The following is a 27,254-nucleotide window of genomic DNA, read 5'->3' on the forward strand; positions in this document are numbered from 1 at the left end:
AACTGTCGGTGTATTACGATCCGTTGTCATCGTTTCATGGATGCCACAGTCCCCGGCATGGCCGGCTGGCATGCTTTTCCAGCTGCGCTGATGGCTTCGGTTGGCTTCTTTTCATCGGAGGATTTCTGGCTTCACCAATTTTTATATTACTCACATCATATGATCTGTACGCATTTCGTACTGTTCTTTCATTGTAAAGTGGTTTCGTTTGGACCCGAAAGTTAACGCAATGTTACCAGCAAAAGAGAAAATATTAATTTTTATAATTCTGCATTACTATTGTCCCATATTACATTTTTATAGACGAAAGCTGTGCAATAAATAATATAGCCCGTACACTCTTGCGGTGGCTGAAAGATGCAATCGATACACGAGTAATATTATAGGTATTTATATCTATATGAGGTACATGTACCGAGTAGTGCATATCTATATATGCATTTGTATGCATATCTATATATGCATTTGTATATACACAGTTGTTATAATTGCACTTGCATGTACTTCTACGGTAATGGTAATATATACATATTATTTTTGGCTTTAACAGTCGCATGGAATGGAGTTACAGTACTGTAATGACACAGGTTTAAGGAACGTAGGGGAGGCGTGGTCAGCGCACCCGGACCGTCGGTCTCTTTGATCTTGAAAGGGGCCGACGTCTCGTGTGCGCTGCCCGGCCCCTGGAGCGTTCCTTAAACCTGTGTCATTACAGTACCCACTAAACCAGTATCGATCGCAGTTTTGCTTGCTGCGTACTAGCTTTAACAGCAACTGTTAACACCATCACATGCCACACATACCATAAATCACCATTAGTGGCAAGACCAAGATTTTCTACCGTACACCATTGCGCTGCAGAGAATAATTTTAGCGATGCTTGGCAATTTTGATGTTGCGCACGGACATTTATGCCCGAAAATGTGGTAAATAAATTTGGTAAATTGTGCCGCGCTGCCGGTTTGTAATTCTTTCTGGATTATTACGATTAATATGTATTCACATTTCGCCGGGTGATTGTTGATGGTGTAAAGTAATTCATCCAAAGTGTAAGTAATTCATCCAAGAGACTGATTCTGTTATCGACACCAGTTGGTCCGCTGTTCGGGAATGATGCGCGATCTACTGGAATTTCTCAAAGCATGCCTCGGAGGGAGCAAGTCTCCACCGCCTGTACAGGACCAACGACCGCGTCCATGGGAACCGCCGCCGTATTGCACGTACTTCGGTGAAAATACGGATAGCATTTTTGCTGTGACACTGTTTAAGGAGCTTGCAAAAGCATCTGACAGTCCCTATCAGAACATCGTTGTTTGTCCACATGCGGTTCAAGTCATCTTGGCGATGCTGTTACCGGGAACGTACAGCGGAGTCTATGTGGGTATAGCGGATCTATTGGACTTCCATATGTCAGAACCCTATCGAGGGCTGATTGTGTCGTTAGACGCGGTGAACGTCAATGGCGCGTTGAACAGTGTCAGTGCCGTATTTTACGACGAAAATTGTTGTTTGGATTCAAAATATCTGGAGATAGTGGAGCAATTAACCGTGGTTCGTACGAGAGAGACACCGATCTATCTCAATAAAAATGAAGATTACCGATATTCCGATGTGCAGCATCATTACACACCTTACAAGTCAATCCAGTGCGAGTTTATTCCAGTGTCGTTTCGAGATGATTTAGCGAAAGCGACAGAAATTATCAACCACTTTGGAACGGAGAAACCGGAGAACAGATTTCCGGATTTGCTGGATGAACGCCGACCGGATGTCACGATGATCCTGCTGAATAAGGTTGAGTTTTCCGGACAGTGGGAAGAGCCCTTTTACCCCGGGTACACTGAAAATGAAACATTCCACTGCGCCGATGGTGCCAAGAAAATCGTGGCCTTCATGACGCGAAAATACGGTTTCGAGCGTTGCTACAATCTTCGGCCGGACAGCACGCGACCTGTTAACATCAGGGACCCGCAGGTGGTCCTTCTGGATATCGTCGGGAGAAAATTCAGTGTAATGATTGTTTTACCAGGTGAAGACAGTGGTGGGATAGCAGCACTGGAAAAGAAAATGACGCTTGACAGTCTGCAGTATTGGCGACAAGAGAGCATGCTGCCTTGCCACTCCTGCGGCAATGTGTATATTGTTCTTCCCAGATTTCGTATCCGTTACGACGCCGATTTGAAAATGTGCATGCAGTCGATTGGATTACAAGAAATGTTCTTGCCTTCCAGGACGTCGTTTTCGGATATCCTCAGCAGCGAAGGACCGATAAAAGCTGACGAATTTAAACAGGAGGTTACCTTAGGTAAGAACTATGATGTATGACAAATAAAATACTAGTAATCGCTTCGTTTTAACGCGAAAAATGTCATGTTCTATCTGTACGTAACTGATTATTATACTTCTGTATCGAATATCTGGCTCTGCTGATGCGCCTGTGGGGTGACAGTCCGGATCAAATTTTTGCTAATGCGATTTCCAGAACTGGACGAATACGGAATCAAAACGGCGCCATGTACCGGTAGTTTGAAAGAACCAACGATGCTCACTTATCCAAACTTCGTGGTTAATCGTCCCTTCCTCGTCGTCATCTGGAACGAACCGGCCAGCGTGCCGGTCTACTTTGCACGAATTATGGATCCTACTGCGTAACCGCACTGTATCGCGCGGCATCAGATTTGTGGTAGTACCCGGTAGTCCGAATATGCAATCATCAAAATAAGAACATTACTGCTTGCACACAAAACCGTATTCATGTTCGCCACTGTTTTTAATGCTTTAATGTTGGCTTACTTCAATTTTTTTTACTAATCCCTATTACATTGGTAGACTGTACTTACGCAAACTGTAACAGCTGCAGTTTATTGACGTTAATATTTATTGTCGGAGCGTATAAATGCATGGATCTGCTATCGTTAATAAGCGCTCTTGCAGTTAAAAACACAGATCAGAATACGAACCTTTAATAAGTATCGGAATCGGATACAAACTCAGTACCAAAAACAAAACATAGATCTAGATCTCTAAACACACTTTTTAGATTTTGGCACTGGTTTAGTGATTCTTGTTTCCGTGTTTCATTAGTCAGTTTTTCCAGTTTTTTTTTACACAAACGAAAACAGTGATGACAGTTTCGGTGGTTTCATATATTGTGTTACTGGCGACGAATTAGTGAATTGTTGCGCTCACTTGCCGCAACATTTCGTATGTTAACTTAGCCATACAGATGTTACGTTTTGTCCCAAGACTCCCAGCTCATGCACACTCTCGATTTTAGTAAATGTTGTGGATTTTGTACGAGCGAGAGCGACAGATAGCACTGTACCTATGTAAAATCAGCCTGTGCTTGCTGCACTACTGTTGCAAACTGATTTTATAAAAATAATGTGGACCCCCGGAGCCGAAGCATTCTCACTCTCTGTAAGGCTGTATATAAGCTTGTTCTCACCTCAGAGTCAACACTTTGGAAATGAGCTGTGGCAGGATCCGAGGGCTGAGCGAAGATTCCAAAAGGACCGGAAGGGAAGTAGTTCCGGTACTTTCATCCAAACCACCCGTGCTTCCGGAAAAATTTTTACCGACGAACGGTTGTCGGTAAAAGTTAGGATAACAAAATTAATTATCAGCGTAATGGATTTCATTCATTCCAACCACCTCAATTGTACAAAAAGCATAAGCGAAACCATTATGTTCCTGGCAAATGTGATGTGCAACGGATGTTTGCGCAGGAAATTGAACTGCAAAACATAATTAACCGGAAGCAACAAAATCAGCAGCCAGAGTGAATTTTTGCACAATTATTTATTTATCGACAAATGTTAAGTGCATATGAAAATTCTGTGCCGCCCATCATTAAGTGTTATCGATCATTTCGCAGTTGGTATTTTTCTTTACGCATCTCGTGTTAGTCTCGTTAGCAGAGTCGAGCATAAAATGCTTCCAGTCGTACATTTTCAGAGCCTGGATAATTTGATAGAATCATCTTCTACAATCTCGCGGAAATTGCGAAATCTCTTTTGTGTTTGGGAGCAGATACTTTATCATTGCCACCCACGCGTTGTGCGGGCTATCTTTGGAAATTTACGGTCTACTACTCTGTAGGTAAAATCGCGTGAATATTATACCATTTTTTTGGCCAGGGTTAATAAGGGCCGACGTGATGCCGTCCATATCGGTTAACGTTGCAACGCATCAGAAGCCGAAGCCACAGGCTGGAGACGGCAGTCATGCTCTCTGGAAGTCAGCTAAAGCCGGTGTATGCAAAACGCGAGAAAAAGCGCGCCGGAAGGCCATCCGAATATTCGGAGACAACAACGATTCGAAGAAAACTGACCCAAGCGTAACGCAGACTGAGACAGCTGTTATGCCGTTTATACCATCTGGCGTGCGGAAATGCTGCTGTGTCTTCGCGGAATGCTGCGCCTGGGCCTGTTGTGTGTTAATGGTCCTGAACATTGTGCCGCTCTTATCCTTGGGAATTTGGGGACTTAAGTTTCAATCCCGAATTTGTACGTTCAGATTACTAACTAATTGCCTACACCGTGCAAATGACCGGTTTCTCACTTGCGCGTTTTCTAATTAAAGCTTTTCTACGATTTTTACAGCCTTTGAATCAACTTTGCAAATAACTTTCATTCATAAAACACTCGACGCTCGCTGACCTTTAAAAAATGAATACGTTTTATTCGGTTGGATTTGCTTTATGATCATGGCATAATCAATGTACGTGGTTTCTTTAGTGCGCTCTGGCGATTTTACTACAGATATTTTGTGGGTACTTTTTTTTAAAACCGCCACTCAACAGTCGACTAATCTTTAGGTTCCCCAGATGTAAGTGGTCGGATTTCTACTGGGAATGTCTCGATGCAAGTTCCTGTAGAACAGGACGACGTATTTAAATGGCTGGACTTCAACCCGGAACAGAAAGGCGCGGCTGGTGTTCTGCATGCTTGGGATCGTCCGGAAACTGTTTTGCGCAAACTCTGTTTTGCCGTTGACTGCGAATGGGGTACATAATAATACTATGATGTATTAGAATGCCATTATTTACTTGTATATTCTACTTATATTCTGTGCGCATATGTGATATTTAAAAGGCGATAAGCGAAGCTGAATTTGGGGTACTAAATCTGGTTTACCCGGAAGTCGCGCTTTTTCTTGAAACCTACGCTTTAAGCTTTTAATAATGCAGAAATATGTACAGAATACGTATGTTCAGTTTGAAACGTTTTGCGCGCAGAAACGTACGATGATTCCAACTGACCAGTGAGTTCCCAGCTCAAGAAATAAGTCGGCATTATCGGTTTTCTTGGGTTATAGAAGACTCTCATAGTCGACTCTTGCCACCAACTTGTAAACGCATAATCGGATGGCAAAATGCGTGGCGATTGTGGGATATCTCGATCATGGCGATAGTCTGCGGCTCATTCCAAATCATGGGTTTGCTGCTCCTCGCCGTGGAGGAGGTTTGCGGTAGCGGTGGGGTTGGACTGTGGTTCTTCATGGTCGGCTTTTTACTTTCGCTGCTGTACTATTACCTTATAGCGAACGATTTGTTCATTATCGTTAAAGCACTATCCTGGTAAAAATCTACTTATGCTTCTATCCATAATGATATCAAACCGGCTGTTTTTGTCCATGCTTGTCTTCTAAATGTGCAGATGTCAGAATAATTATTAGATGTACCTATCTGTATATCGAGAATCGGGATTTTTCTGTATTTACACAGCGACATATTTTTAAGCAATTTCGATTCTCAGCATGCGGCCATATTGTCATGGTTATGTACCGTAGATACGGTGCTTTTACAAGTAAAACAGAAGGCTGCTCTTAAGTAAATCGCTTATCAGAATTTCGCTAGCATACGGATACATCCTTTTGAATTTGATAAAATGATTCTACGTCTATTGCCAGCGTCGATCAATCAGGGATTTAAAGCTTACTAGCGATCATAAAATAATGCACGGGAATACTCGCGCGACTTGATTACTATTGAAAGTACGTACGTACTGAATCTCTCGGCTTCCGCTACAATCCGCTTAGCTACTCTGTATTTGCAACAACTTCTAATTTTTAAACGACAGTCTTACACGATGAATAGGGGTTACCTGAATTTGCAGTAGAAATCTGCGAAACACTGTCGCGGGCATAGTAGTCACAACTCATATCATGGGATCAATTTTCCCACGCGGAAAGGGGCAACGGGAGACTAGCTCTATGGAATTCGACCAAAACCCAGGCGTGCGAAGTGCGGGAAATAGGTGGCTTTTTAATTTCGCTTGTTTATTTTTACGTAATATCGAGCGATCTTTACATTTACATCCATGCACTTTCCTGGTAAAAATTCCGTTATGTTTTTAATTTTGTCTTGTTACTTTTGTCTTGTTGCCTAAGCTGCTCAAGAAAATGTCAATGCACATAATCACGTATCTAAATAGAACAGAAATCTTATTCTGAAAAAATGTCGAGATATTCATAATCATACATGGCTATCAACGCCCTTTTGTAGTGCTTTAAAATACTTATTTGCAAAATTGCATCTACAAGGTTACTGTAGAGCTTTTGTTGTATTGTTCAGTGCCAAATGTTACGGCCAGTGTGCCTGCTTTTTTTTGTTGACCTTTATATACCTTGACGATTTGTTTTATTGCAGAGACAATTAAAGAATTATCCTGCTTGAATGAATAAAATTGCTACCGAAGTGGGACGCCTTTTCTCATTCGTAGAATAGCAGTGCGTCGGGAGAATGTCATATTTAGTAACGATGTGTCGGGAGAATATCAGATTTAGTACAAAATTTAATGCAGATTAAGTTTATGTTACCATAATTGTGTGTAACGCGGTACTTGTACAAGTACTCGTATGTATTCTGTAAATTATATGGCCCTATCTCTTATTAGAATGTTGCAAGCACAGCAATACATCCTTTGAATTTGAATAAAAAGATATTACGTCTAGTGCCAGGGTCGGCCGTTCAGGGAATTAAAGCTTATTATTGATCATAAAATACTGAACGGGAATCTCCTGCTAGTTGACTGCTACGATAGCGCAGGCATTGAATCTCTACCCGTAGGCTTTCGCTACGATCCGCTTCTGTTCAACAACTACGGTAACTCTTTAAACGATAATCTCACTACATATACGAATATGTTACCTAAATCTGCATGAAAAACGTGCCGGAAAACACTCTCGTGTGTGGAATAGTCACAACGCATAGCAGGGGACGTGTAAACGTGTAAGTTATTGATTTACTAAGGGGATACTCTATTGACACCGGTAAGTAACTTATTCGAAAACAGGTTTTAAAATTAGTACAGTACCAGTCAAATAGGTTCAGAGTATGTCTGCTAAGAAACAAACTGGGAAGAAGCTTTAAGACAAAAAATATTTAGGAAAAATTAATAAAAATTATATACAGATTATGCATAAATGTATTGGATATATGCCGAAGAATTGATGCACCCTTACAATATAAATAATGACATCGGTGTATGGTACGCCGAGACAATTATAGATGTACAGCCATACGGTATAGGATTCGTGTTAACACAGCTGCGCAAATAAAAAGGCTGGTCACGGAAAGTGTTGTGTGACTGTTTTCCCGGAATCTTTATAGTTTTTCTTAACAACGCTAAAAATGTTAGAAGGGATTTAACTGGCATGAAAAACATTTAAAACAACACCAAGTTGCTCTGTAGTTGCGGCTGTTTTATACGTAGGACGTTATATATGTTATAGTATCCTGTTATTGTGGGTGTAAAAGTTTGAGTTACCTTTAAACATTTAAATAACAGTTTTTGCAAATTTAAAATTTCATGATGTTGTTCTAGTGCAGTTGCATTGAGAACGTTTACTCGGCTGAGTGAAGTCTGCAATACAATCTAAAAATCGTCGTATGCATACTGTATAACAGCGGTGAAAAAAACATACAACACGGATGTGAGCGGATAAACTGAATATTTATAATGTGACCCTGATGCAGCAAGATTCCCAGCCGATACCGCGGTTTTGGCATTTACTTATTTATTGTTATCCCAATCGATTGTTGAAAAGGGCAAACTGACTGTGGCCCACCGCGAATGTCTGATGTTAGCCTGTTATGCAGTAACCGACAATCGATTTCAGTTGTTGGCGGAGCACAACGTGCAATATTTTCTGTCCCGGATAGGATGACCGATCTCTCATAGGTTTACTCAAGTTAAGTTAACCAAAAAGGTATTCTTTGTATTTTAAAACAAAACACGTTTTTTGCAGTAGTTTGTGACTAGCGGCACAGTGATGTCGAAAGCGGAAAGTGATGACGAAACGCATCGGAATATGATGCCAGATATTGCAGGTGGAGAACGTGCTTCAGAACATTTTATACGAATGTATGCAAACAAGATGGAAACAATGTGCAAAAAAGTCGGCCAAGTATTCTGGAACAAATCCCGATTCATGCTACAATCTATCCAGAATTGTGGGGGTTTTCTTATTGAATACTATGTTCGTATCTGCGTTGTGATGGCGATCATTAGCATTGTGGCACCCGTGGCAATGGGAATTTGGGGACTAAATTATCAGTCTCGGCACTGTAAGTATTACCAATCTGGAAACATCGCAAATTTTATTCGATAAATGCTGTCATTTCTACATTCATTTAATGCGCCTTCCGTATGGTTATATCACAACACTCGTATAGTAATTCAACGGTTATTAAAAACGAGATAGCATATAGCGCGCTTTAAGTCATTAGTGACCTTTGGCTATACAGTTTAGAGAAAAGTGCCCCTATAATGTTGTTTCTCTTACCACACACTAATAATATTTTTCATGAATTCTTCGATATTTGTAGCAGCCGGTAAGTTTTTTTTATGTTTGAAACATCCAGTTACTTATTCGTGGCCAAGAGTTTTGCGGCGCAAATTCTGTTAAAAACTTGAACGAAAAAATGACAGCGCTGGATCACTAACTGACAAAATACGGGACACAAAAAGTTTTAAAATCTTTGCATTTTCAGTAATCTTGAATACGTGGGTGAGCTGTAGCTTAAAATTTACAGTGAAAGCGATCTACAAATGCAAGTACAAGACATACGGAAGTATAGATGTAAGTTGAAAAATTTTTCAGGTTCGCCGGATGACAGTGGCCGCATTACGTCTGGGAATGTCAGCATGCAGGCTCCCGTCGATCAAGATGACATCTTTAAATGGGTTAGTCCATGGGAAACATGGCCGGACTGCGATGAACTGCAGCATTCAGATCGTCCGGAAACAGTGTTGCGCAAGCTCTGCTTTGGCGTTGTCTGCGAAATGGGTAGATTAAATAATCAAAGATTCTCTAATATTATACAATTAAAATGTGCAGTCTGTTGGTTTTGTTTTGTAATCCGTTTTCCCTTCTTGACAGTTCTTGTAGAGCAGTAAGCTAAAATATTCCCGTTTATTTAAATTAACCACTCATTCCATACTTATGACTCGATTTCCTTGCATCATAGAGGTGGCCCACACCCAGACAATATTGTAAACGTATAGTTGGATGGAGAAAGACGGAGCCCCTTTGGAGAATGTCGGTTTTGGCAATAAGCGGCGGCGTCTTTCAGCTTGTAGGTTTGCTGACTGTGCTCGCCGGCGGAGTTGAGCGGTCTGGGTGGGTTGCGGTTGGATGCTTCGTTTTCTTAATCGCCTTTATAATGTCGTGGACTTACTTATCCATTGTAGCGAGTAAACTCCACATTCTCATCAGTGCGATTTCTTGGTAGAAATGAAGATTTTATCAGCCTTTGCATTTGATGAAATATCCTTGGCGGCCTTGCTTATTGGTGTACTTTTATTAAATATCTGATATTGATATTTGTTTTAATATTTCGCTTCCTTACGATGATTTATTAAGATTTTGAACATGCTGTGTTTGAGTCATTATTTATAAGCTGTTCATGCATACTTTATTATGTCTACTTCAACTTTTCTTCCTACAAAATTAAGTACAATAGAAGCAACGTTTTTGCACTTTTGCGCTCGGCTGTCGTGCTCCCGGTGGAGCCGTTCAGGGAACAGCTCCACCGGGAGCAAATTAAGATTATTTCATTTATTTATTTTGTTCTCAGACTGCACGTGACTGTTGTTTGCTAATGCCGTCTGGGGCGATGTTCTGTTGATTGTTTCTTAATTTGCTATGCGCCCGGAATTTTCCGGGCGCACGGACGTGATCTAAAACATTTTTGTCGAACCGAAAGACTCGTGAATAGAAGGAACGCGTCGCTGAAATATCTTTTTGCCCTAAATAGGGAGTAAAATTTGCGCACAAAGGATTCGGTTTCTGACGAGTACAACCGTAAAAAAGCGGCGGCAAAAGATAGCAGAGTAAGTACGTAGTAGCTGTACTTCATCGAACAAACATATTAAACAATACTAGTTGACCCCGCGCAAACTGCGCGGAATGAATCGGCGATGAACTGAATCTTGGAAAAACCACAAACCTACGATTACAAATTTATCTTTAGTAATACTGAGCGAAGCGTAGAACAATAATAAATCACTTTTATTGGCATGAGAATTTGGCCAATACCTACTTCGTTGGCTATATTTGGATGGCTATTGTCTATTATTATTTTTTAAACATACATTTCTTACACAATCTCAAGAAACTTCACTTATTACACAGCATCAACTGACTCATGCGGTTGGCTATTATAAATCATACTACTCTAGGCTTTGGTCATACTGTATTGACAGTCCACCAGTACCAGTGCCACTATTGTACGACTACCAGCACCAATACCATTAATTAACTAGAATTACCCCAACAAATCATACAAGGATTTTTCAAAAGTGACAAATTTTTCAACCTAGCCAAAAAAACTTAAGATGGTTTAAAGCCTTAACCAGGCTTAAAACTGAGTTATGAGCACCCACGACAGGTTAATAGAAAAGGTTACAAAACTTAAATGCTTAAGAAAAAAGGAAGCATAATACTATTTATACTTAAGTTAATCAATGCAGTGAGTGTATAACGGAAATCAAATGATACCATTATACTTCCGATATAATGAACCGGAGAAAGTATGTGTACGAAGAAAGAATGTATACGGAGAAAGAATGATTTCAAAAGGTAAACAAGGTAAACAAGGTAAACAAGGTAAACAAGGTTTCCGCAAGGTAAACATTTACTGGGAGCAGCGAATTTCGCCACTCGAGTGGACTTTCGTGTATTTGTTTATTTATCGACTACTGCATAGTTGCACTAACATCATCCGGATCTGTGGCATACCATGAGTGTTATCGATCATGTCTCATTTGGTGTTTGCTTACACTTAACACCCCGGTGCCAGGATCGTTAACACAGCCTAGCATTCTCAGTGCATGGATTATAATTTGACGGACCTTCTAGGTACGTATACGGTATAATCTTACGGAAAATGGCAGAATTTCCTTATATTAAATAATAAATGCTTGTAATTTTGCCAGTATTCGTTGACGCAGGACACAGAGATGCCTTCAACTGCAATAATTAACAGTATAACCCTTCAAAAACCGAAGCCAGAGACTGGCGATAACAGACGAGGATTATGGAATTCAGTCAAAGGCTACGCGTGCAAAGTGCAGGAAATGGCCTATAGCAAGGTCTGCAGAATATTTAAGGAAGACAAGAAATCGGAAGAAACTGGTCCGAACCGCGTGCAGATGGACATAATGCGATGCATACCATCTGGTGTGCGGAGCTGCTGCAGCGTTTTTGCTGAAGGCTGCGCCTGGATCTGTTGCTTGTTGATGGTCCTTAACGTTGTGCCCGCCATTGGAATGGGTATCTGGGGACTTAATTATCAAGCTCGACACTGTGCGTTCAGTTAAGCAAATCAGCACTGTGCAAACTGTTCGTTTTTGCTTACATTCTTTCCCTGTGAGGTCATCCTGGCAGGAGGACGGCCTTCTTTACATTAAGCGTTACCGTGCAATAGCAGATGCTCGTTAAATTCGCTGACCTTTAAAAAAGCAACGCATTGCTCATGTTACTTCGCTTCGCTGAAATGCACTGTACGTATACTTTGTAGTAGTGTAACGTGAGTTGTTATGAAATCGCCTGCACTACTCGGCTGCATTAGCAAGTTTTAATATTCCAAGAATCCAGTTGAATGATCTTTAGGTACGCCGGATTCCAGCGGTCGGATTACTGCAGGAAATGTCAGCATGGAAGCTCCTGTCAGGCAGAGTGATGTATTTAAATGGCTTGACCCAACGAATGGACTGGATGATGCTGACACTCTGCATGCATGGGATCGCCCGGAGACTGTTTTGCGCAAACTTTGCTTTGAAGTGGTTTGCGAACATGGTAAATATAATTAAATACGCGTGTCTGATGCTTATGAAACGTGGTTGGCGAAGCTAAACATTATTACTCTAGATACAGATATAGGAGTATATTTATATAGAAGGTATAGAAGTACTGATATGCTGCAGTGAAGAGCGACCAAACGTCCATCGTTTCATTTAGTTTCAAAACGTTATTGCACGTTTTGCTGCTCATAACTTATTTCCATCCAAATTGTACCGATCTTGTTTTTAAATCACAGATGAAAAGCACGGCCAGTTTATACAGACGCTATGTATGCGCGTAATCGGCTGGAAAGAAGCGTCGCACCTGTGGGGAGCATCCGTCGCCGTAATAGTCTGCGGCGCTTCTCAGATCATGGGTATGGTTATCCTTGCGTTGGAGAAGTACTGCGGTGGCGCTATGGCTGGACTGTGGTTATTTTTTATTGGCTTCGCAATTTCGCTGATTTACTATTGCCTCATAGCGGGCGAAATCCACATTTACATCAAAGCACTTTCCTGGTAGAAATCCAGCAATGTTTTTGATATTGTTTTGCTAATTTGCTTAAGTGTCATGCACATCAGTCTGTACCTATGTAAATAGCACAAGAAACTTTATTCGGAAAGGATGTTGATGTACATGTACAATGCCTTTGTTTAAAGCTCTAAAATATGTTCGAAAAATTCTATTTACAACGTTAGTGTACATGCAGCTTTTATTTACAGTGCAAGGTACGTCAGAGCTTCACACTCACAGAAGCACTGCAAACACACTTTTCCGAACACACAACTCTCAGTGGTTGTAGATAATTTAATAAAACGAATTACGGCATCATATGGCAGCGTCGAAATTTCAGAAGCAAATTAAACATAGCATTATGTCATGAGCGACGATTGAGCGTTAAAAAATGATAATAGGATGACTAATTGACGATTCTCGCCAGGATGGTACCCTGTGGCGGTTGGCAGCCGTGCGCCTACGGTGCGCCGGGAAGTCATCGTAGGCCCATAACAACAAGCGCTTATCCCGGCACTTTTTAAACAGCGCGCGTTCGCAAACCATGTTGTTGGTTAATTGGGCAGATACATGAAAATTTACAAAAAACCATCCTCTGCAAACGAGGAAAAAATGTGTGATAAAAATGTTTACGGTATTTTTAAATTTAGCGCTGGCGTTGTGGCCACTTCAATGCATTACCGCCTCGAAAATTCTAGCACACGAACAGAAACAGAGCGAATGCATAATTCTCCTGTTGGCGCACTCCAAAATCCCTGTTTGTTAGTGACGTCAAAATGACACACTGCCAGTCTGCAGTCTCGACGAGAATCACGAATACTCTTGCGCAGAACACTCTTGCGCGATGCGTTGAAACTGCCTGTTAGTTTCTCTCGTTCGTACTCGTACTCTGTACAGTAGATGTTCATGTGCAAAAATGGCTTCGACATTCTTTAGTTGTCCTTTAGCAGGGCAAAAGCATAAGGACCAAACAACTGCCAGTAAAACCGGAAAAGCTGTCAAAAATATGCAAATAAAAGCTTGTGTGTTGTCGCTCTGTACCCAATGATTATGCTGGATTAGCCTCGATAGGCAGAAATCTGCAATACAGTCTAAAAGCTACCCTACTGTGTAGTGTATAGAAGCAGTACAATAATGTTCTATGTGACCTGATGCAGCAGAATTCATTACCGGCGCAAGTTTTTACAAGTATTTACTTACTGGCAATTGGAGAGTTTTATTATACTTATTACCATCGATTTTTGGCGTCAACGTAAGCAAAAAATTTTGTTCGACTCACCTGAGTATTGTCGATTTACAGAAGGCAGCGACCATTAACTGTATTTCGGCACAATCTTTAATAATTTCTCGTCTGGACAACACGACGTATTGTCCATGACTTTATTTATATTAATTTACCAAAATGTAGTTCTTTACGGTTTAGTGGAAGGCACATATTTTCCGCAGTAACCATTATTAACCGATCAAGTTATGCCGAAAGCGGCAAGGGAGAATGGAGTGCGGCAAAAGTAAGGTGACAGAAGCGAAGATGAAGCCCGCGTTTCACGACCTTTTATCCAAATTATTGATACCGGATAACAAATAACACGCCGCAAAACCGGCAAAATATTTCAGGGCAAATTATGGATCATTCTACTCTGCACTTAGCATTCAGAAGTCCTGTGGTTTCTTCATCCGATGCAGTGTTGGTAACAGAACCTCGCTGATGGCATTCAATGTTGAAGTTGAACTCGCACTGGCAATAGAAATGCGGAATCTGCGCTACTGACTCACTACCAATCTCGACACTGTAATTTTATCAAGCAGGCTCGTGAATTACAATTATCGACCGAAGCGTAGCGAAGGTCCTCTATGTTCAGCGTTAATGAAAAATGTGGTGTCTGTCGGTCACCGCCACCTAATGCACGTGCGCACGGTCACCGTACTGCCATTCGCACATGCGCGCTCGCTGTATATACTCAAGCCGCATGGAAAATGTGGTGTCTGTCGGTCACCGCCACCTAATGCACGTGCGCACGGTCACCGTACTGCCATCTGCACATGCGCGCTGGCCGTATATACTCAAGCCGCATGGAAAATGTGGTGTCTGTCGGTCACCGCCACCTAATGCACGTGCGCACGGTCACCGTACTGCCATTTGCACATGCGCGCTGGCCGTATATACTCAAGCCGCATGGAAAATGTGGTGTCTGTCGGTCACCGCCACCTAATGCACGTGCGCACGGTCACCGTACTGCCATTTGCACATGCGCACTGGCCGTATATACTCAAGCCGCATGGAAAATGTCGTGTCTGTCGGTCACCGCCACCTAATGCACGTGCGCACGGTCACCGTACTGCCATTTGCACATGCGCGCTGGCCGTATACACTCAGGCCGCATGGAAAATGTGGTTTCTGTCGGTCACTACCACCTAATGCACGAATGTAAGGTTATTCTACTTTAAAAGGTTATTGTATGCTGGCCCTAGGTACTCATGCAAACTGTTACGTTCGTCGGACGTTTCCACTTTCCACCCACTACACTGGTGCGCGGAAGCCGTACAGACTCTAGGCTTATCGAATTTTCCCAAAAATACATATTAATTTTAGTGCACCATATACTGTTGTATTCATGGAATCGGTGTAAAAAAACGTTTTATACCGTATACAATTAACTACCAACATTTATGAACAATAATTATCCCATACGTCACCGGTGCACGAGAACACAAGTGTGCACCGAACACTGGTGGATAAATAACTTTATTTTACTCTTTACCCTACGCTTAGGTCATGCAGTGCCCGCAAAAGGCGAGTGCACTTTCCTAGTAATTATGGTATGGCTATCCTTGTTTGCGTCTTCCACGCTTGACCAGCGAGATGGGTTTCGTTGTACCGCTAACGCTATATGAACAAACAATTTTGTGAAGTTGTATGCCAAAAAAACGTAAAACATCAACTTCTCGTTAATTTTCCGTTTGATAAATATCGAAGCAAACGCAAAACTATAAACGCTTTACGGTGTGAAAATTGTTTTTTTATTTTCATACGAAGAAAAAGTCAGATAAAGCAATTAATGAAGTAGCAAATACCGCGTATATGCTCAAGAAACGAGAACTCCCCAAACGTAAAGCAATAGAATAAGTAGCAGACTGGGCAGTATACGAGTACTCCCACTTAGGTATAGAAGTACTTCGATTTGCTCCGTCATGGGATCACTTATACTTTACGGTGCAGCTATCAGATCACTCAGCACTCGATATCAGATCAGCAAGTTTTTCAAACGACATTAGGGTGGGCTCTAATTACGGGGGGCGGCTTGTATTATGAGGTGGGGGGGGGGTTCAAATTCGATAATTGCGGTAATAAAAATTTGAATAAAATCTGTTACTTCCCGGACGTTTCCTTACATTGATACAGTACAATGAATACATTTTCCGCATTGCAGTAATCGCACTATGACTGCAGTCTTTTGTGGGACCCCAGGTTTTCATTGTTGTGGCGGACAGTCTTAAAGGCCAACAGAAAAAATTAGACACTTAGGGGCCGTGCCCGTAACATTCGACATTGTACAATATGGCACCTAACATGTTATGTACCGCACACATTCCGAACAACGTCTGGTCGCACCAAGAGACATCTACATTATAATTAGGTAACCGTACCGCGACCACATAAAAAATCCATTCTGGAAAGCATTATTCACTGCGGCAATGGGAATTTGGGGACTGCATTATCAATACCGACACTGTAAGTTTGTCCGGCGAAACCGTAAATGGGAAGTAACAGATTTTATTCAAATTTTGTTTTGGTTATGCGTGCTTCTAACAGTAAGCTAGCCCTTTTCGCGTCCGATCACTTCGGCCGCGTTACATTTCGGCAGCACAGGTTCACTTCGGCCAACGTTCATTTCGGCCGTGGCTCACTTCGGCCGACACTTAATTCGGCCAAAGCTCATTTCGGCAGCTGGACATTTCGACCATTTTAGGTTTTCTTGGTTTTCCTTATGTTTCTTAGGTTTCTAAAGTTTCTTAAACGCGGCCCTTCGCTGTCACTTTTTTTGATTCTACGGTTTAAAGTTTCCGACAAATTTCTATCGAAAGTAACGTTTTGTAAATTATTCCAAAATGGGCGTCGGCCGAAATGTACTATGGCCGAAGTGATCGGCGGCCGAACTGAATGACGGCCGAACTGAATGACGGCCGAAGTGAATGGCGGCCGAAAAACTTTGGCCGAAATAAACGCGGCCGAAATGAAAACGGCCGAAGTGATCGGTAGCCTGCCCGCAGAAGGAAATCTAGGAATATTGAACTCTTTTTCAAAAGTATCTCCTTTAGGTTCGCCGGATATTAATGGCCGTATTACGTCTGGAAATGTCAGCATGCAGGCTCCTGTCGAGCAAGAGGATGTCTTTAAATGGATAAGTCCAGAACAAGAAATGCAGGATTACCCGGACTTTGATAACCTGCAATACTCAGATCGTCCCGAAACCATTTTGCGCAAACTCTGCTATTCCGTTGTCTGCCAACCGAGTAGGTTTTAGTGTTTTAGTAATAACAAATTCCAACGATACAGCTCATTATAGACTTACGATGTATTATTTTTTTCCGACTACCGAGGTTTTATTCAAAGATGAGTAAGCTTCGGTGCAGACAGTCAGTGTGTTTAAGGTGCTTGTGCACATTCAGTCTTCATCAGTTTTCTAACATAACAGAGGAGACCCATAGCAAACTGAGAGCGGGACCTTGTAAACGCGCAATTGGATGGAGACAAGCGACGCCTCTTGAGGTACCATCGGTCACCGTAATAGTGTGCGGTGTGTATGAAATCGTGGGCTTGGTGTTCCTCACTGTACCCTGCCTCAACCAAGGGGACTGCGCGATAATTGGATTAATCTCTGTTGTTTTTGGGTGTTTCTTTTCATTGCCTGGATTGTATTGTATTGCAAGTAGCCTGTATGTCTTCATCAGCGCTCCTTCCTAGTAACGTTTAAAACTTCGGTGAAGTCATATATACAGAACTGGGATGCAATTCTAATATTTTGACTATCCGTGGACTTCTTCGTCCTGATGATGATAATTGTCCTAATGTGGAAATCATAAATTAGTTAATTAGATTTTCTTGTGCTGGAATGCTTTTTGCAAGCGGCTCTTGCTATTTTATTTTGCTCTAATGCAATAGTTTCTTCGGAATTAAAGACGAATTACAATAACAGAGAGTACGCTCAAAGTCCTGCATTCCGTTCGCGCTGTTAGAGGCACGACAGCCTGCGTGATAGATACGCCACTTCGCGTATGCGTATCACTGCACACATGCTGATTCGCCCTCTCTTGTACGTACGTGAGTAGCTGCACTGCACTCTCCGCCTAGCGGATCTACCGCCAGCGCACTCACTGAGCATACTTGCTCTCTCGCTCCTCTCTCTCGCTGTATGACTCAGCGCATATACGCTCGCGTTGGATACGAGTCCAGTCTGCGCACACACATTCCATGTGTCTGGACAGCGTGACGCCGTTGCCGCCAGCACATTCTATTCTCTACATTTCATTACGCTCTAGAACTAGCTCGCAGCAACTCGACTTGCTGATTTCCGCCAGACATTGGCTTTGTTGTGCTTTTTCCCCGCAATCACGCGGTATTTGCTCCACTTTATTTGTACAATAAAGGCACCTGTGAGCTCTCTGTGCTTGCCTGTCACAGCGCTATTCTTCAAAACGGCGGAATAAGGTAGATATGCAGTTAAATGATTTATTTCGCAAACTTTCACCTTTCTCGAATCGCTACTCGTGGTCAAGCTTGGGACACTTGTAAAAAGCTACAAATATATTTTACACAACTCGATACGTGTCAACCGACCCAATGAAATCAAGTCATGCATATATCCTATCATTATAATTCGGCAATATTCCCGAATTCCAAACATTATGCGAGCGATTTGGCAATGATCCCTCTGAGCAACAAAACGCCTTCGATGGAGCTTTACTACATGATGCAGTGCATAGACATTTTGTCGGTGTTCTTTCTTGGGAGTACGTAAAACGTAATCTACATTAATTCTCCGTATTCTGATTTTGATGATTGCTCAGGTTTTGAAACCATGAATTAAACTTTGATTGTGTAGCATAATTTTTTTAAAAGGTTTGTCAGAGATGGCAGCCTGCGCCTGGTGCGTACGGTCCACACAGGACGTACTTGCACCCATTGCATGCCGCTATCGCCTCTCTCGCCGTACGTACGTGTGCTGCTGCTGCACTGACTCATCCGCTGAAGCGGATATACGCAGCGCACACACTGAGCAGTACTTGCTCTCTCGTTCCTCTTTCGCAGTACTACTCAGCGTTCATACGCTCGCGTTGGATTGAGTCCAGTCTGCGCATCATCACACAGCTGACGCATCTGGCCTGCAGCACGCACGTGGTCGCAGCCAGCATTCTTCAACGCCTTGGTAGACGCTCAAGAACCCTTTAGCACACACTTGCTAGATTTGGCCATCAGCGCCTTTGTTCTTGCTTCCCTGCTATTACGCAGTATTGTTCCCCTTTATTTGTCAATAAAGCTCACTCGTGATCTCCTCGCCAGAGTCTGTTACAGGTTTATGGAATATTTTAACAAAGCATGGCAAATTGCCGTAAGGTTCGCCTCGATCTGCTCACACTCACCTCCATACATTTCATTCAATATTAATATTTTGGAAAATAATAATATCGACAGTTACTGCGTATCCAGACCTAAACCTTTCCTCTTTAATTAACAATCTTCGTACAAGGCGGAACGATAACTGAGAACGTACAAATACCAGATTTTCTATTTTAGAAAAAGAAAATTTCAGAATCTAACCTAGTTTATAATAAAAGGCCCCACTTAACCCACGAGCCGTTAGTAAAAAGCATTATAACGCTTACCTTATCACTTTCGAATCAAGTATGCTATCAGAAATACCAGAAAGGAGACGAAGCATGTATGTTAACCGCCGCAACGAATGACAGTCATAACGGAAGTGCTAGTACACAAAACCATGATATTTTTGAGACAATGGGACGTGCAATGAATATATGCTAAAAGCCATGCCAGATAAACATTTACTGGAAGCAGCAGCATTTGCCACCAGAGCGTATTTGTTTATTTTTCGACAACTGCAAGCTTGCGATGAAATTATCTGCGGCATACCGGGAGTGTTATTGATCATGCCGCAGTTGGCATTAGTGTGCGCATCGGCGTTAGTAGCGCTAGCAGGGCCCAACATTTGCACTGTTCAAATGGTAATTTAGCAGATCTTTTACAGATTTGCAGAAAATTAAAAAATTCTTTTAGATTTAGCAGTAAAACGTTTATATTTTTGGTATTCGTCGTTGTTTTGGACAAAGGAATGCCGTCGATAGCAATTAACAATGTGGTGCGCCAAAAGCCGAAGCCAGAGACTGGTGACGGAGCTTTATGGAGGTCGATCAAAGCCCAGGCGTGTAAAGTAAGGGAAATGGCGCATCGAAAGGTTCGCCGCATATTTAAAGAAAGCAAGAAATCGAAGGAAGATGGTCGCAACTGCGTGCAGATTGCCATAATACGATTCGTACCATCTGGTGTGCGTAGCTGCTGCAGTGTCTTCGCTGAATGCTGCGTCTGGAGATGCGGCTTGATAATGGTCCTTAACATTGTGCCAGCCATCGCAATGGGAATCTGGGGAGTCAATTACCAAGCCCGACACTGTACGTTCAGGTGACCGAATTCTCGATACTGTGCAAACTGTTTTGTTTTTGTATTCCTACGTTCTTTTGAAGTTTTCCTGCAACGTAACATTTACTTTTACAAATATACCGTTGCCGTGCGGCAGTAGATGCACGTAGAGTTCGCTGACCTTTCCTAAGAATTATACTTCTTCTCGGGTTCTTTTCGTTTAGTTAAAATGAAAGATTTAGAGTATCTGTACTTTGTAATAGCTAGTTTAAGGCGTTACTTGGTATTAGGAATTAGCCTGCACTACTCTGCTGCATTAGTTGGGTTTATCATTTCATATATTACAAAACAGAGTTATCTTTAGGTACGCCGAATGCTAGTGGGTATATTGGCGCTGGAAATGTCAGCATGCAAGCTCCTTCCAGACAGGCTGATGTATTTAAATGGTTGGATTCAACTCAGAAAATGGATGATGCTAACATTCTGTATGCTTGGGATCGTCTGAAGACCGTTTTGCGCAAACTCTGCTTTGAAGTTATTTGCGAACGGGGTAAATGCATACTCGTGCTTGATGCTCAAAAAGTGATTGGCAAATCTAAAAATTTGGTATGCAGCGTATGCTGATATGTATGTAAATTGTAATATATATCCTGTATACGCAAAGGCGACCAAACTTCAATAAAGCGATAACATTTATTTAGAAAAGCTTGCACTGCAATAACTATCGTCATGTGCACGTTTTAGGCACAGGGACTCAAGGTGCTGAGTGCCTAGCGCAAATCTCTAGTACTATAACAGTTTTCTTGAATTGTAGAGGAGTATCGTAGCAAATGGATACAGCAAATGTGTATACGCATAACCGGATGGAAAGAGTCGTCGCGACTGTGGGCATGTTCGATCGCCTTAATAGCCTGCGGCGCATCCCAAATCCTGGGTATGGTTATCCTCGCTTTAGAGAAGCACTGTGGTGGCGCCATGACGGGATTGAGGCTTTTCTTGGCTGGCTTTATAGTTTCGGTGTTCTGCTTTTGCCTCGCAGCGAGCGATCTTTACATTTATAACAATGCACTGTCCTGGTAAAAGCCCAGCTCTATATGTAAAAAGTCGTGTTAAATTTTCCTAAGCTAGTATTATAAGAGTTCATGTTTACTGTACTAAAGGAGGGCATATTCTATGCAGGGATATGCCGAGATAAATATTTTACCGGAATGTAACAGCTCGACAGCAAGTAATATTTGCGAGTTCAAGGCAGTACAATTTCTAAGATAATGGTTTATCAGCTTTACCAACCCAGAGTTTGAAGAAAAGCGTTACATAGCTAAAATAATTACACTGTACTTAATCCAGGTAGAAAAATTACGGAAAAGAGAAAGCATGATGTTATTCATAAGTTCTTATATTCCATTTTCAGCTTCCAAGTATCCAGTTGAATAATTAATAGGTACGTCGAATGCGGCCGGCCGGATTACTGTTGGAAATGTCAGCATGCAAGCCCCTACCAGACAGAACGATGTATTTAAATGGCTTGATCCAACAAATGGACTGGATGACGCTGACACTCTGCATGCTTGAGATCGTCCGGAGGCTGTTTTGCGCAAGCTCTGCTTTGAAGTGGTCTGCGAACGAGGTAAGTGCAAGGTAATATATCCGCATGCCTTATGCTTAACAAGTGGTTAGCGAAATTAAAAATTGGGCATACTAATATAGGGGGAAAAATGAGTCTAGCCGAACCAGTCCCTTGTACTTCTGATGTAAGCCAGCTGGTGGTTTACGTTGCGGCTAGACAGCGTTTTATGTACAGCGCCGCTATTAAGATATACCACCTTGCCTTTTCTACTGAAACCGATAAAGTAGCAAATGTGGAAAAATTGACCTTCAAAATTTGTCGCAAATTTTCTATAAAAGTGAAAGATTTGTACTGAATACACAGCTCAGCCGATTACTGAAATGGGCGGCCTAATCACGCAGAACATTTCGTCTAAGTTAGCCGATGCTGGTGCTGTTCCCATGACTGAGGCCGCGTTCCCGCGTTGGATGTCGATGCTGATCCGTTGGCGCAGGAACTCCGTCGCCCGTACCTCGCCTGTTTCCTGTTGTATCATCTTCCCGACTTCGGTGACCAAACGAGAGGCGTCCGGTCCGAGTGGTCCGAGTGTTTCGACGCCAACTGCACGGAACAGGTAGTCTCGGGTGAGTTCCCGATACTTTGCCACTTTATCCTGCTCTGCGCGCGCCGCGGCTGCCCCCGCTTGCTTCGATGTTGCCGCGATGTGCGACAAAGCTACCGTGCACACATGTGGCGTCCCAGGTCATTAAGATTACAAGTACTGATAACAGGTATTAAAGCAGCACTCGTATAACTGCAGGATTTGGAAATGCCATTCCGCAGATGGAAATGGAACTGCGTACATCCATAGAATTACATTTCTGCAATATGAAGAATATTTATTGGTTTAGTCATTACCTAGCAGTTTAACATCATACACAAAAACAGATCACAAAACAAAGTAAACAGCACTTAAACCATCAGAACGTGGAACAGTTGAAGTAACCGACAGAGCATTCCCGCGCTGTATTTCGATGCTAAGACGCTGTAACAAGAACTCGTAGGATCGTCGTTCACCCAGTAGCATCCTTTAGGCGTTTACCCAGCTCACGTAAAAATTTCAAATACGATGGACCGACAACACCAAAAGTCTCAAAAGCTAAAGCGACAAAATCGTACTCGGTTACCAGATATTCGTATTTACTACATTTTTCCTCTTCCGCTTTCCTGGCAGCCTCACCAGCTTTAATACTGCTGCTGATAACGTTAGACAAGGCAACTGTATCGACGCATGTCACATCCCAAGCCAGTCGTAATCCGTTTTTCCAAGGCAGTAGTGACAAACCATCCGGCCGGCGATTGTTCACGGGATCAGTCCCTCTCGGTTCGAGTACAGCCGGTATATTAGCAGTAACCAGGCTTCTGCGAATCACTTCGTTCAAGGATGTGTGGCGAAGGAAACGTCCGGCGCTCTTTTTACAAGAAAGTCCGTGGTGGCCGTATTGGTCGACAGGTTGACGGCAGTCAGTGCAGAGATGAGGACTGCAGATTGGTGCGCCAGTGTAATCCGACGGCTACGCGGAAGCTTTCATCAGACATCAACGTTCCAAGGGAAGGTACGGGAGGGCGTTTAGCCACTTTCCCGATTCCGGCTGTGCAACTAAAAGCGCGCACAGTGGGTAACATCGTTTTAAACAAATTTACAATTACTTCGCAAGACTTTGACTACTCCTGTATCCACACTTTCTGTGACCGTCTAAGGTTTTCTGTGGTAGTTCTGTACCCGAAGCTGCTTGCCACAACTGGTGCACTAAGTCGCTTATCCGTTCAGAGCGATGCTTGAAACCAGAGACGACGTGGCGTAAACCGAAGCCAAATAGGCTGAAGTCGCTAGTTCTGCCACACGCCTGATCCCTAGCCCACCACTGGAAACGGGAAGCGAAACTTGAGCCCAAGTGACACTATCAAATCTGACATTGGTAACTGACTCAAGTGCCGATTTGCTCACGCTATCAAAAACTTCTAGCTCGTCTGTACAGAGCCAGGTCGGACTAGCGCGAAGTAGGTAGTTCATTTTTGGGACACAAATACAGGTACGCAGGAGATAATATGCTTGATGAGCAGGCAAAACACTTAGCTTTGAAGAGAGCCTTTGCAGATCTTCGGTCTTTTTGGCAATCGCATCAGGAATAGCGGCCTGCAAAAGAGGAGCGCCCAGCAGTAACAATTCACTTTCAGTGGGTTGTAAGAATTCTGGGTGGCACTTAATGAACGTTTCCCGCACAATTTCACGATCTAGCGCTGTGCCGCCGAAAACAAAGAATTCACATTTTGTGAGATTTAGTTCTAGACCATATTCATGTGCAGTAGCAATGACCTTATCCACATCAGCTAATACCTCGCATAATTTGCCGCCTATGACGCCATCATCTAGATACCATGCATTCAAGGGCGACAACAAAGACAAAATTAGCGCTAGTATAAGAAGAGAGAATAACAGAGGGCCTAATGGATCTCCCTGCTGCACGCCGGCCTGGGAAAGAATGTCCCACTCGCCGAATACTAAACTACTGGGATCTCGATAACACTGGCTAATAAAATGCAAACATTCTGGTAATTCGGATTGCACACACTGTAGCATTTTATCGCGATGGATCGTGTTAAAGGCATTACGAAAATCAAACTTTACGAGAACTTGCACCTCATCTGATGGACTTGTGACAAAACGTCTAGCCGCATGTACAACTGCCTCGCAGCCGCCGGGACTACCGAAACCCATCTGTTTCGGCCTCAGTTTTTCACCCATTTGCTGTTGTACGCGTTTAATCACAATTTTCGCGACTATACGGCGTATAGTGCTACCGACCGCAATAGGTCTTATACCTCCTCCTTTTTTATTTAAGGCTGTTAAACTTGCGCCGTAAAGTACAGGCACAATTTTTTCGGGAACCCGACCGGCTAGCATATTATCCGCTAATTGGGCTAGAACTTCACACAACTGGCCAGAGCTATCGTCCGTGATATCGTTTATCATGTCTTTGAAATGCTGCGGTCTAAACCCATCTAGACCACCAGCCGAATCGTTCGGAAAGCTGGTAATCGCTTCGAATATTTCTTTTTGTTTGACACGGCTTATCTGATCTCTCTGAGCTGAAGACAATACTGGGTAGCAAGCGTCCGGGTTGGCAGCCGGATGTTTGTTCTGCAGTTCTGCGAAAGTGGCTGCCGTGCGGGGCGCAAGAGCGTCTCCTGAACAAAGAATGCGGACAGCTCCTGACACGTCGCCATTTTGAATTTTCCCTTGAACGAATTTCGGTAAATCAAAAGGACGTAGCGGTTGGGCAGGTGCGACGGGAATTTCTCTAACCCCTGACTCAAAGCTAGCAATATTACATTTAATCAGCGAGGCTAAAGACTGGGTTCGATCGCTCTTTGCTTTCCCTGGTAAACGAAACACGAAATATGCAAACGTAAGCAGGTCTTCCCATGATTTTTCTGAGTTTTCCGTAACACACCGAGAAACTACGCGCTTCAACGCTGTGGCGACTGCTCTGCGAGCGCCTTTGGGAATACGCTTTACTAATCGACAATTTGCTCTCAGAAACTTCACCTGGTCTAGAAGGCTGGAACTGGAGACCGTGGCGGAAACTTGGTTGGTGGCTGATGTGTCCAGTCCGCGCTGCCGACGCACCACATTCTCCTTGCATTTGTTGCTTCCGTTGTGTTTGGTGAAGGCGCTTTTGGTCGTGCAGACAAATCCGCAGATTGAACAAGGAAAAGAAGGCTTTGAGGACGGCACAGCTCCTCCCGAAGTTAAATCCATAATTTCAACACATTATTCACGTTGCGTTCAGGAATTGGATCAGCAGTAACAAACGAGTATGAACAGAATAAATTAGGTAACCAGTACTAACCAGAAATCATGCTGACAGAATGCCTTGGAAGGAGACTGGTATTCTTTGCCAAAGAGTACGCGCTGACGACTGATACAGCTCAAATTGCAGGTAAGCAGGCTACAACTGTATTGTAGCCCGGTGCAGCTAAAACCACATGTACCGTCAATGCCGCACAGCCTTAATAGCAGCGCTTTACATAAAACACTGTCAAGCCACAACGTAAACCACCAGCTGGCTTACGTCAGAAGTACACGGGACTGGTTCGGCTAGACTCATTTTTCCCCCTATATTTATTCGTCGTAGAAAGCGATTGATCTTCGTTAACACAACACAAAATTCAAAAACGGTTGCATGTTTTACGGGCCGAAATCGAATGCTCATAGGTCACAACTGAGTCTGCTTAAAGGTGTATCGGTCTTTTTTAACCATAGAGGAATACCACACGAATCAATTTATTCAGAGGTCGTGTATACGCATAACCGGTTGGAAAGAATCGTCGCATCTGTTGGGAACATCCGTTGCCTTAATAGTCTGCGGCGTATCTCAAATCTTGGGTATGGTTATCATCGCGGTGGAGACGTACTGCGGTACAGGGTGCGCTATGGCTGGACTATGGTTATTTATGGCCGGCTTTTTCTTTTCATGGATTTACTATTACCTTATAGCTAGCGATCTTTACATTTACATTAAAGCACTTTCTTGGTAAAAATCCTGATATGCTGCTAATATTGTCCTGTTGCGTTTGTCTAATCTGCCTAAATAAATGTTCTTGCATATCTGTACGTAAATAGTGCGCGAAGTTTTGTTCCAGAAGAACGTACATATCTGTATTTGCATGCTGTGCGTCGGCGCTCTGTATTGTAAGTAAAGCAAATACCTATGTGCATTATGTGGTACGTTTGCTGGACTATCCTCGACAGACTGAAATTGCAAAACAGTCTGAAAACTATTAAATGCAGACTGTACATAATAAAAAGCATATGAAAACGGATGTACGAAAATAATTTGGATATTTGCCAAGCGATCCTGACTCCTGAGGCAGCGAAATTCACACCAAATGCCAGCATTGCCATTTACATATTTATTTAATGGAAACTGGGAAGCATTGTTAATACCATTGCTCTTTGGAGGACGCAAAGCTACTACAAAATTTTTTGCGACGCTTCGTGAATATTGTCATTTCTGCCGGTAACCAGCCATTGTTTTCAGTGTTGGTTGCTGTCACAAGCCTTGTCTTTTTTCTCGTCTAGAAAAATGACGGATCATCAAAAATTCATTTGAATTGTACTTCAGGGCGCAACTTACACTCGTATTTCCGCAGTAGCTATCCTAGCTAATACCGTATTAGCTTTCTGAT

At 42.7% G+C, this 27,254-nt stretch overlaps 5 protein-coding genes across 6 annotated transcripts; 4 read left to right on the forward strand and 1 right to left on the reverse strand.

The window, feature by feature from the left end:
* Positions 1 to 834: 834 nt before the first annotated feature.
* LOC129586572 (glia-derived nexin-like) lies at positions 835 to 2,922 on the forward strand. Of its 2 annotated transcripts, XM_055479886.1 has the most exons (3): positions 835 to 2,135; positions 2,232 to 2,305; positions 2,483 to 2,922. In XM_055479886.1, exons 1-3 carry the CDS (start codon positions 1,111 to 1,113, stop codon positions 2,650 to 2,652), a joined length of 1,269 nt encoding a protein of 422 aa, XP_055335861.1. In that variant the 5' UTR covers positions 835 to 1,110; the 3' UTR covers positions 2,653 to 2,922. The 2 variants fall into 2 exon arrangements, with proteins under 2 accessions (XP_055335861.1, XP_055335860.1); XM_055479885.1 differs by having other exon boundaries at positions 835 to 2,305.
* A 1,046-nt stretch (positions 2,923 to 3,968) lies between these two features.
* On the forward strand, positions 3,969 to 5,752 carry LOC129586642 (uncharacterized). The gene is made up of 3 exons (XM_055479967.1): positions 3,969 to 4,508; positions 4,820 to 5,008; positions 5,320 to 5,752. The coding sequence occupies exons 1-3, from the start codon at positions 4,160 to 4,162 to the stop codon at positions 5,583 to 5,585; spliced, it is 804 nt and encodes a 267-aa protein (XP_055335942.1). The 5' UTR covers positions 3,969 to 4,159; the 3' UTR covers positions 5,586 to 5,752.
* Positions 5,753 to 11,289: 5,537 nt separating this feature from the next.
* On the forward strand, positions 11,290 to 12,816 carry LOC129586649 (uncharacterized). The gene is made up of 4 exons (XM_055479972.1): positions 11,290 to 11,367; positions 11,445 to 11,814; positions 12,121 to 12,306; positions 12,548 to 12,816. Exons 2-4 carry the CDS (start codon positions 11,469 to 11,471, stop codon positions 12,811 to 12,813), a joined length of 798 nt encoding a protein of 265 aa, XP_055335947.1. The 5' UTR covers positions 11,290 to 11,367; positions 11,445 to 11,468; the 3' UTR covers positions 12,814 to 12,816.
* Positions 12,817 to 20,901: 8,085 nt separating this feature from the next.
* LOC129586655 (uncharacterized) lies at positions 20,902 to 22,037 on the forward strand. The gene is made up of 3 exons (XM_055479976.1): positions 20,902 to 21,005; positions 21,270 to 21,389; positions 21,897 to 22,037. Exons 1-3 carry the CDS (start codon positions 20,921 to 20,923, stop codon positions 22,025 to 22,027), a joined length of 336 nt encoding a protein of 111 aa, XP_055335951.1. The 5' UTR covers positions 20,902 to 20,920; the 3' UTR covers positions 22,028 to 22,037.
* A 1,783-nt stretch (positions 22,038 to 23,820) lies between these two features.
* On the reverse strand, positions 23,821 to 25,850 carry LOC129586490 (uncharacterized). Its single transcript, XM_055479751.1, has one exon. The coding sequence runs from the start codon at positions 25,822 to 25,824 to the stop codon at positions 23,821 to 23,823; it is 2,004 nt and encodes a 667-aa protein (XP_055335726.1). The 5' UTR covers positions 25,825 to 25,850.
* Between the last annotated feature and the right edge of the window lie 1,404 nt (positions 25,851 to 27,254).

Source organism: Paramacrobiotus metropolitanus, unplaced genomic scaffold, assembly GCF_019649055.1.
Source record: "Paramacrobiotus metropolitanus isolate TYO unplaced genomic scaffold, Prichtersi_v1.0 Parri_scaffold0000021, whole genome shotgun sequence".
NCBI lineage: Eukaryota > Metazoa > Tardigrada > Eutardigrada > Parachela > Macrobiotidae > Paramacrobiotus > Paramacrobiotus metropolitanus.

What these genes read in the sequence shown, in the direction of transcription:
- LOC129586490 (XM_055479751.1), bottom strand. Translation starts at nt 25,824, where the DNA reads ATGGATTTAACTTCGGGAGGAGCTGTGCCGTCCTCAAAGCCTTCTTTT.
- LOC129586642 (XM_055479967.1), top strand. Translation starts at nt 4,160, where the DNA reads ATGCCGTCCATATCGGTTAACGTTGCAACGCATCAGAAGCCGAAGCCA. An exon ending in TAAGTTTCAATCCCGAATTT is followed by an intron (nt 4,509 to 4,819) that starts GTACGTTCAGAT and finishes ACTAATCTTTAG; the next exon opens with GTTCCCCAGATGTAAGTGGT. An exon ending in TGCCGTTGACTGCGAATGGG is followed by an intron (nt 5,009 to 5,319) that starts GTACATAATAAT and finishes CTTGGGTTATAG; the next exon opens with AAGACTCTCATAGTCGACTC.
- LOC129586572 (XM_055479885.1), top strand. Translation starts at nt 1,111, where the DNA reads ATGATGCGCGATCTACTGGAATTTCTCAAAGCATGCCTCGGAGGGAGC. An exon ending in TAAACAGGAGGTTACCTTAG is followed by an intron (nt 2,306 to 2,482) that starts GTAAGAACTATG and finishes TGCGATTTCCAG; the next exon opens with AACTGGACGAATACGGAATC.
- LOC129586649 (XM_055479972.1), top strand. Translation starts at nt 11,469, where the DNA reads ATGCCTTCAACTGCAATAATTAACAGTATAACCCTTCAAAAACCGAAG. An exon ending in TAATTATCAAGCTCGACACT is followed by an intron (nt 11,815 to 12,120) that starts GTGCGTTCAGTT and finishes AATGATCTTTAG; the next exon opens with GTACGCCGGATTCCAGCGGT. An exon ending in TGAAGTGGTTTGCGAACATG is followed by an intron (nt 12,307 to 12,547) that starts GTAAATATAATT and finishes TTTAAATCACAG; the next exon opens with ATGAAAAGCACGGCCAGTTT.
- LOC129586655 (XM_055479976.1), top strand. Translation starts at nt 20,921, where the DNA reads ATGGATGATGCTAACATTCTGTATGCTTGGGATCGTCTGAAGACCGTT. An exon ending in TGAAGTTATTTGCGAACGGG is followed by an intron (nt 21,006 to 21,269) that starts GTAAATGCATAC and finishes CTTGAATTGTAG; the next exon opens with AGGAGTATCGTAGCAAATGG. An exon ending in CGGCGCATCCCAAATCCTGG is followed by an intron (nt 21,390 to 21,896) that starts GTATGGTTATCC and finishes AATAATTAATAG; the next exon opens with GTACGTCGAATGCGGCCGGC.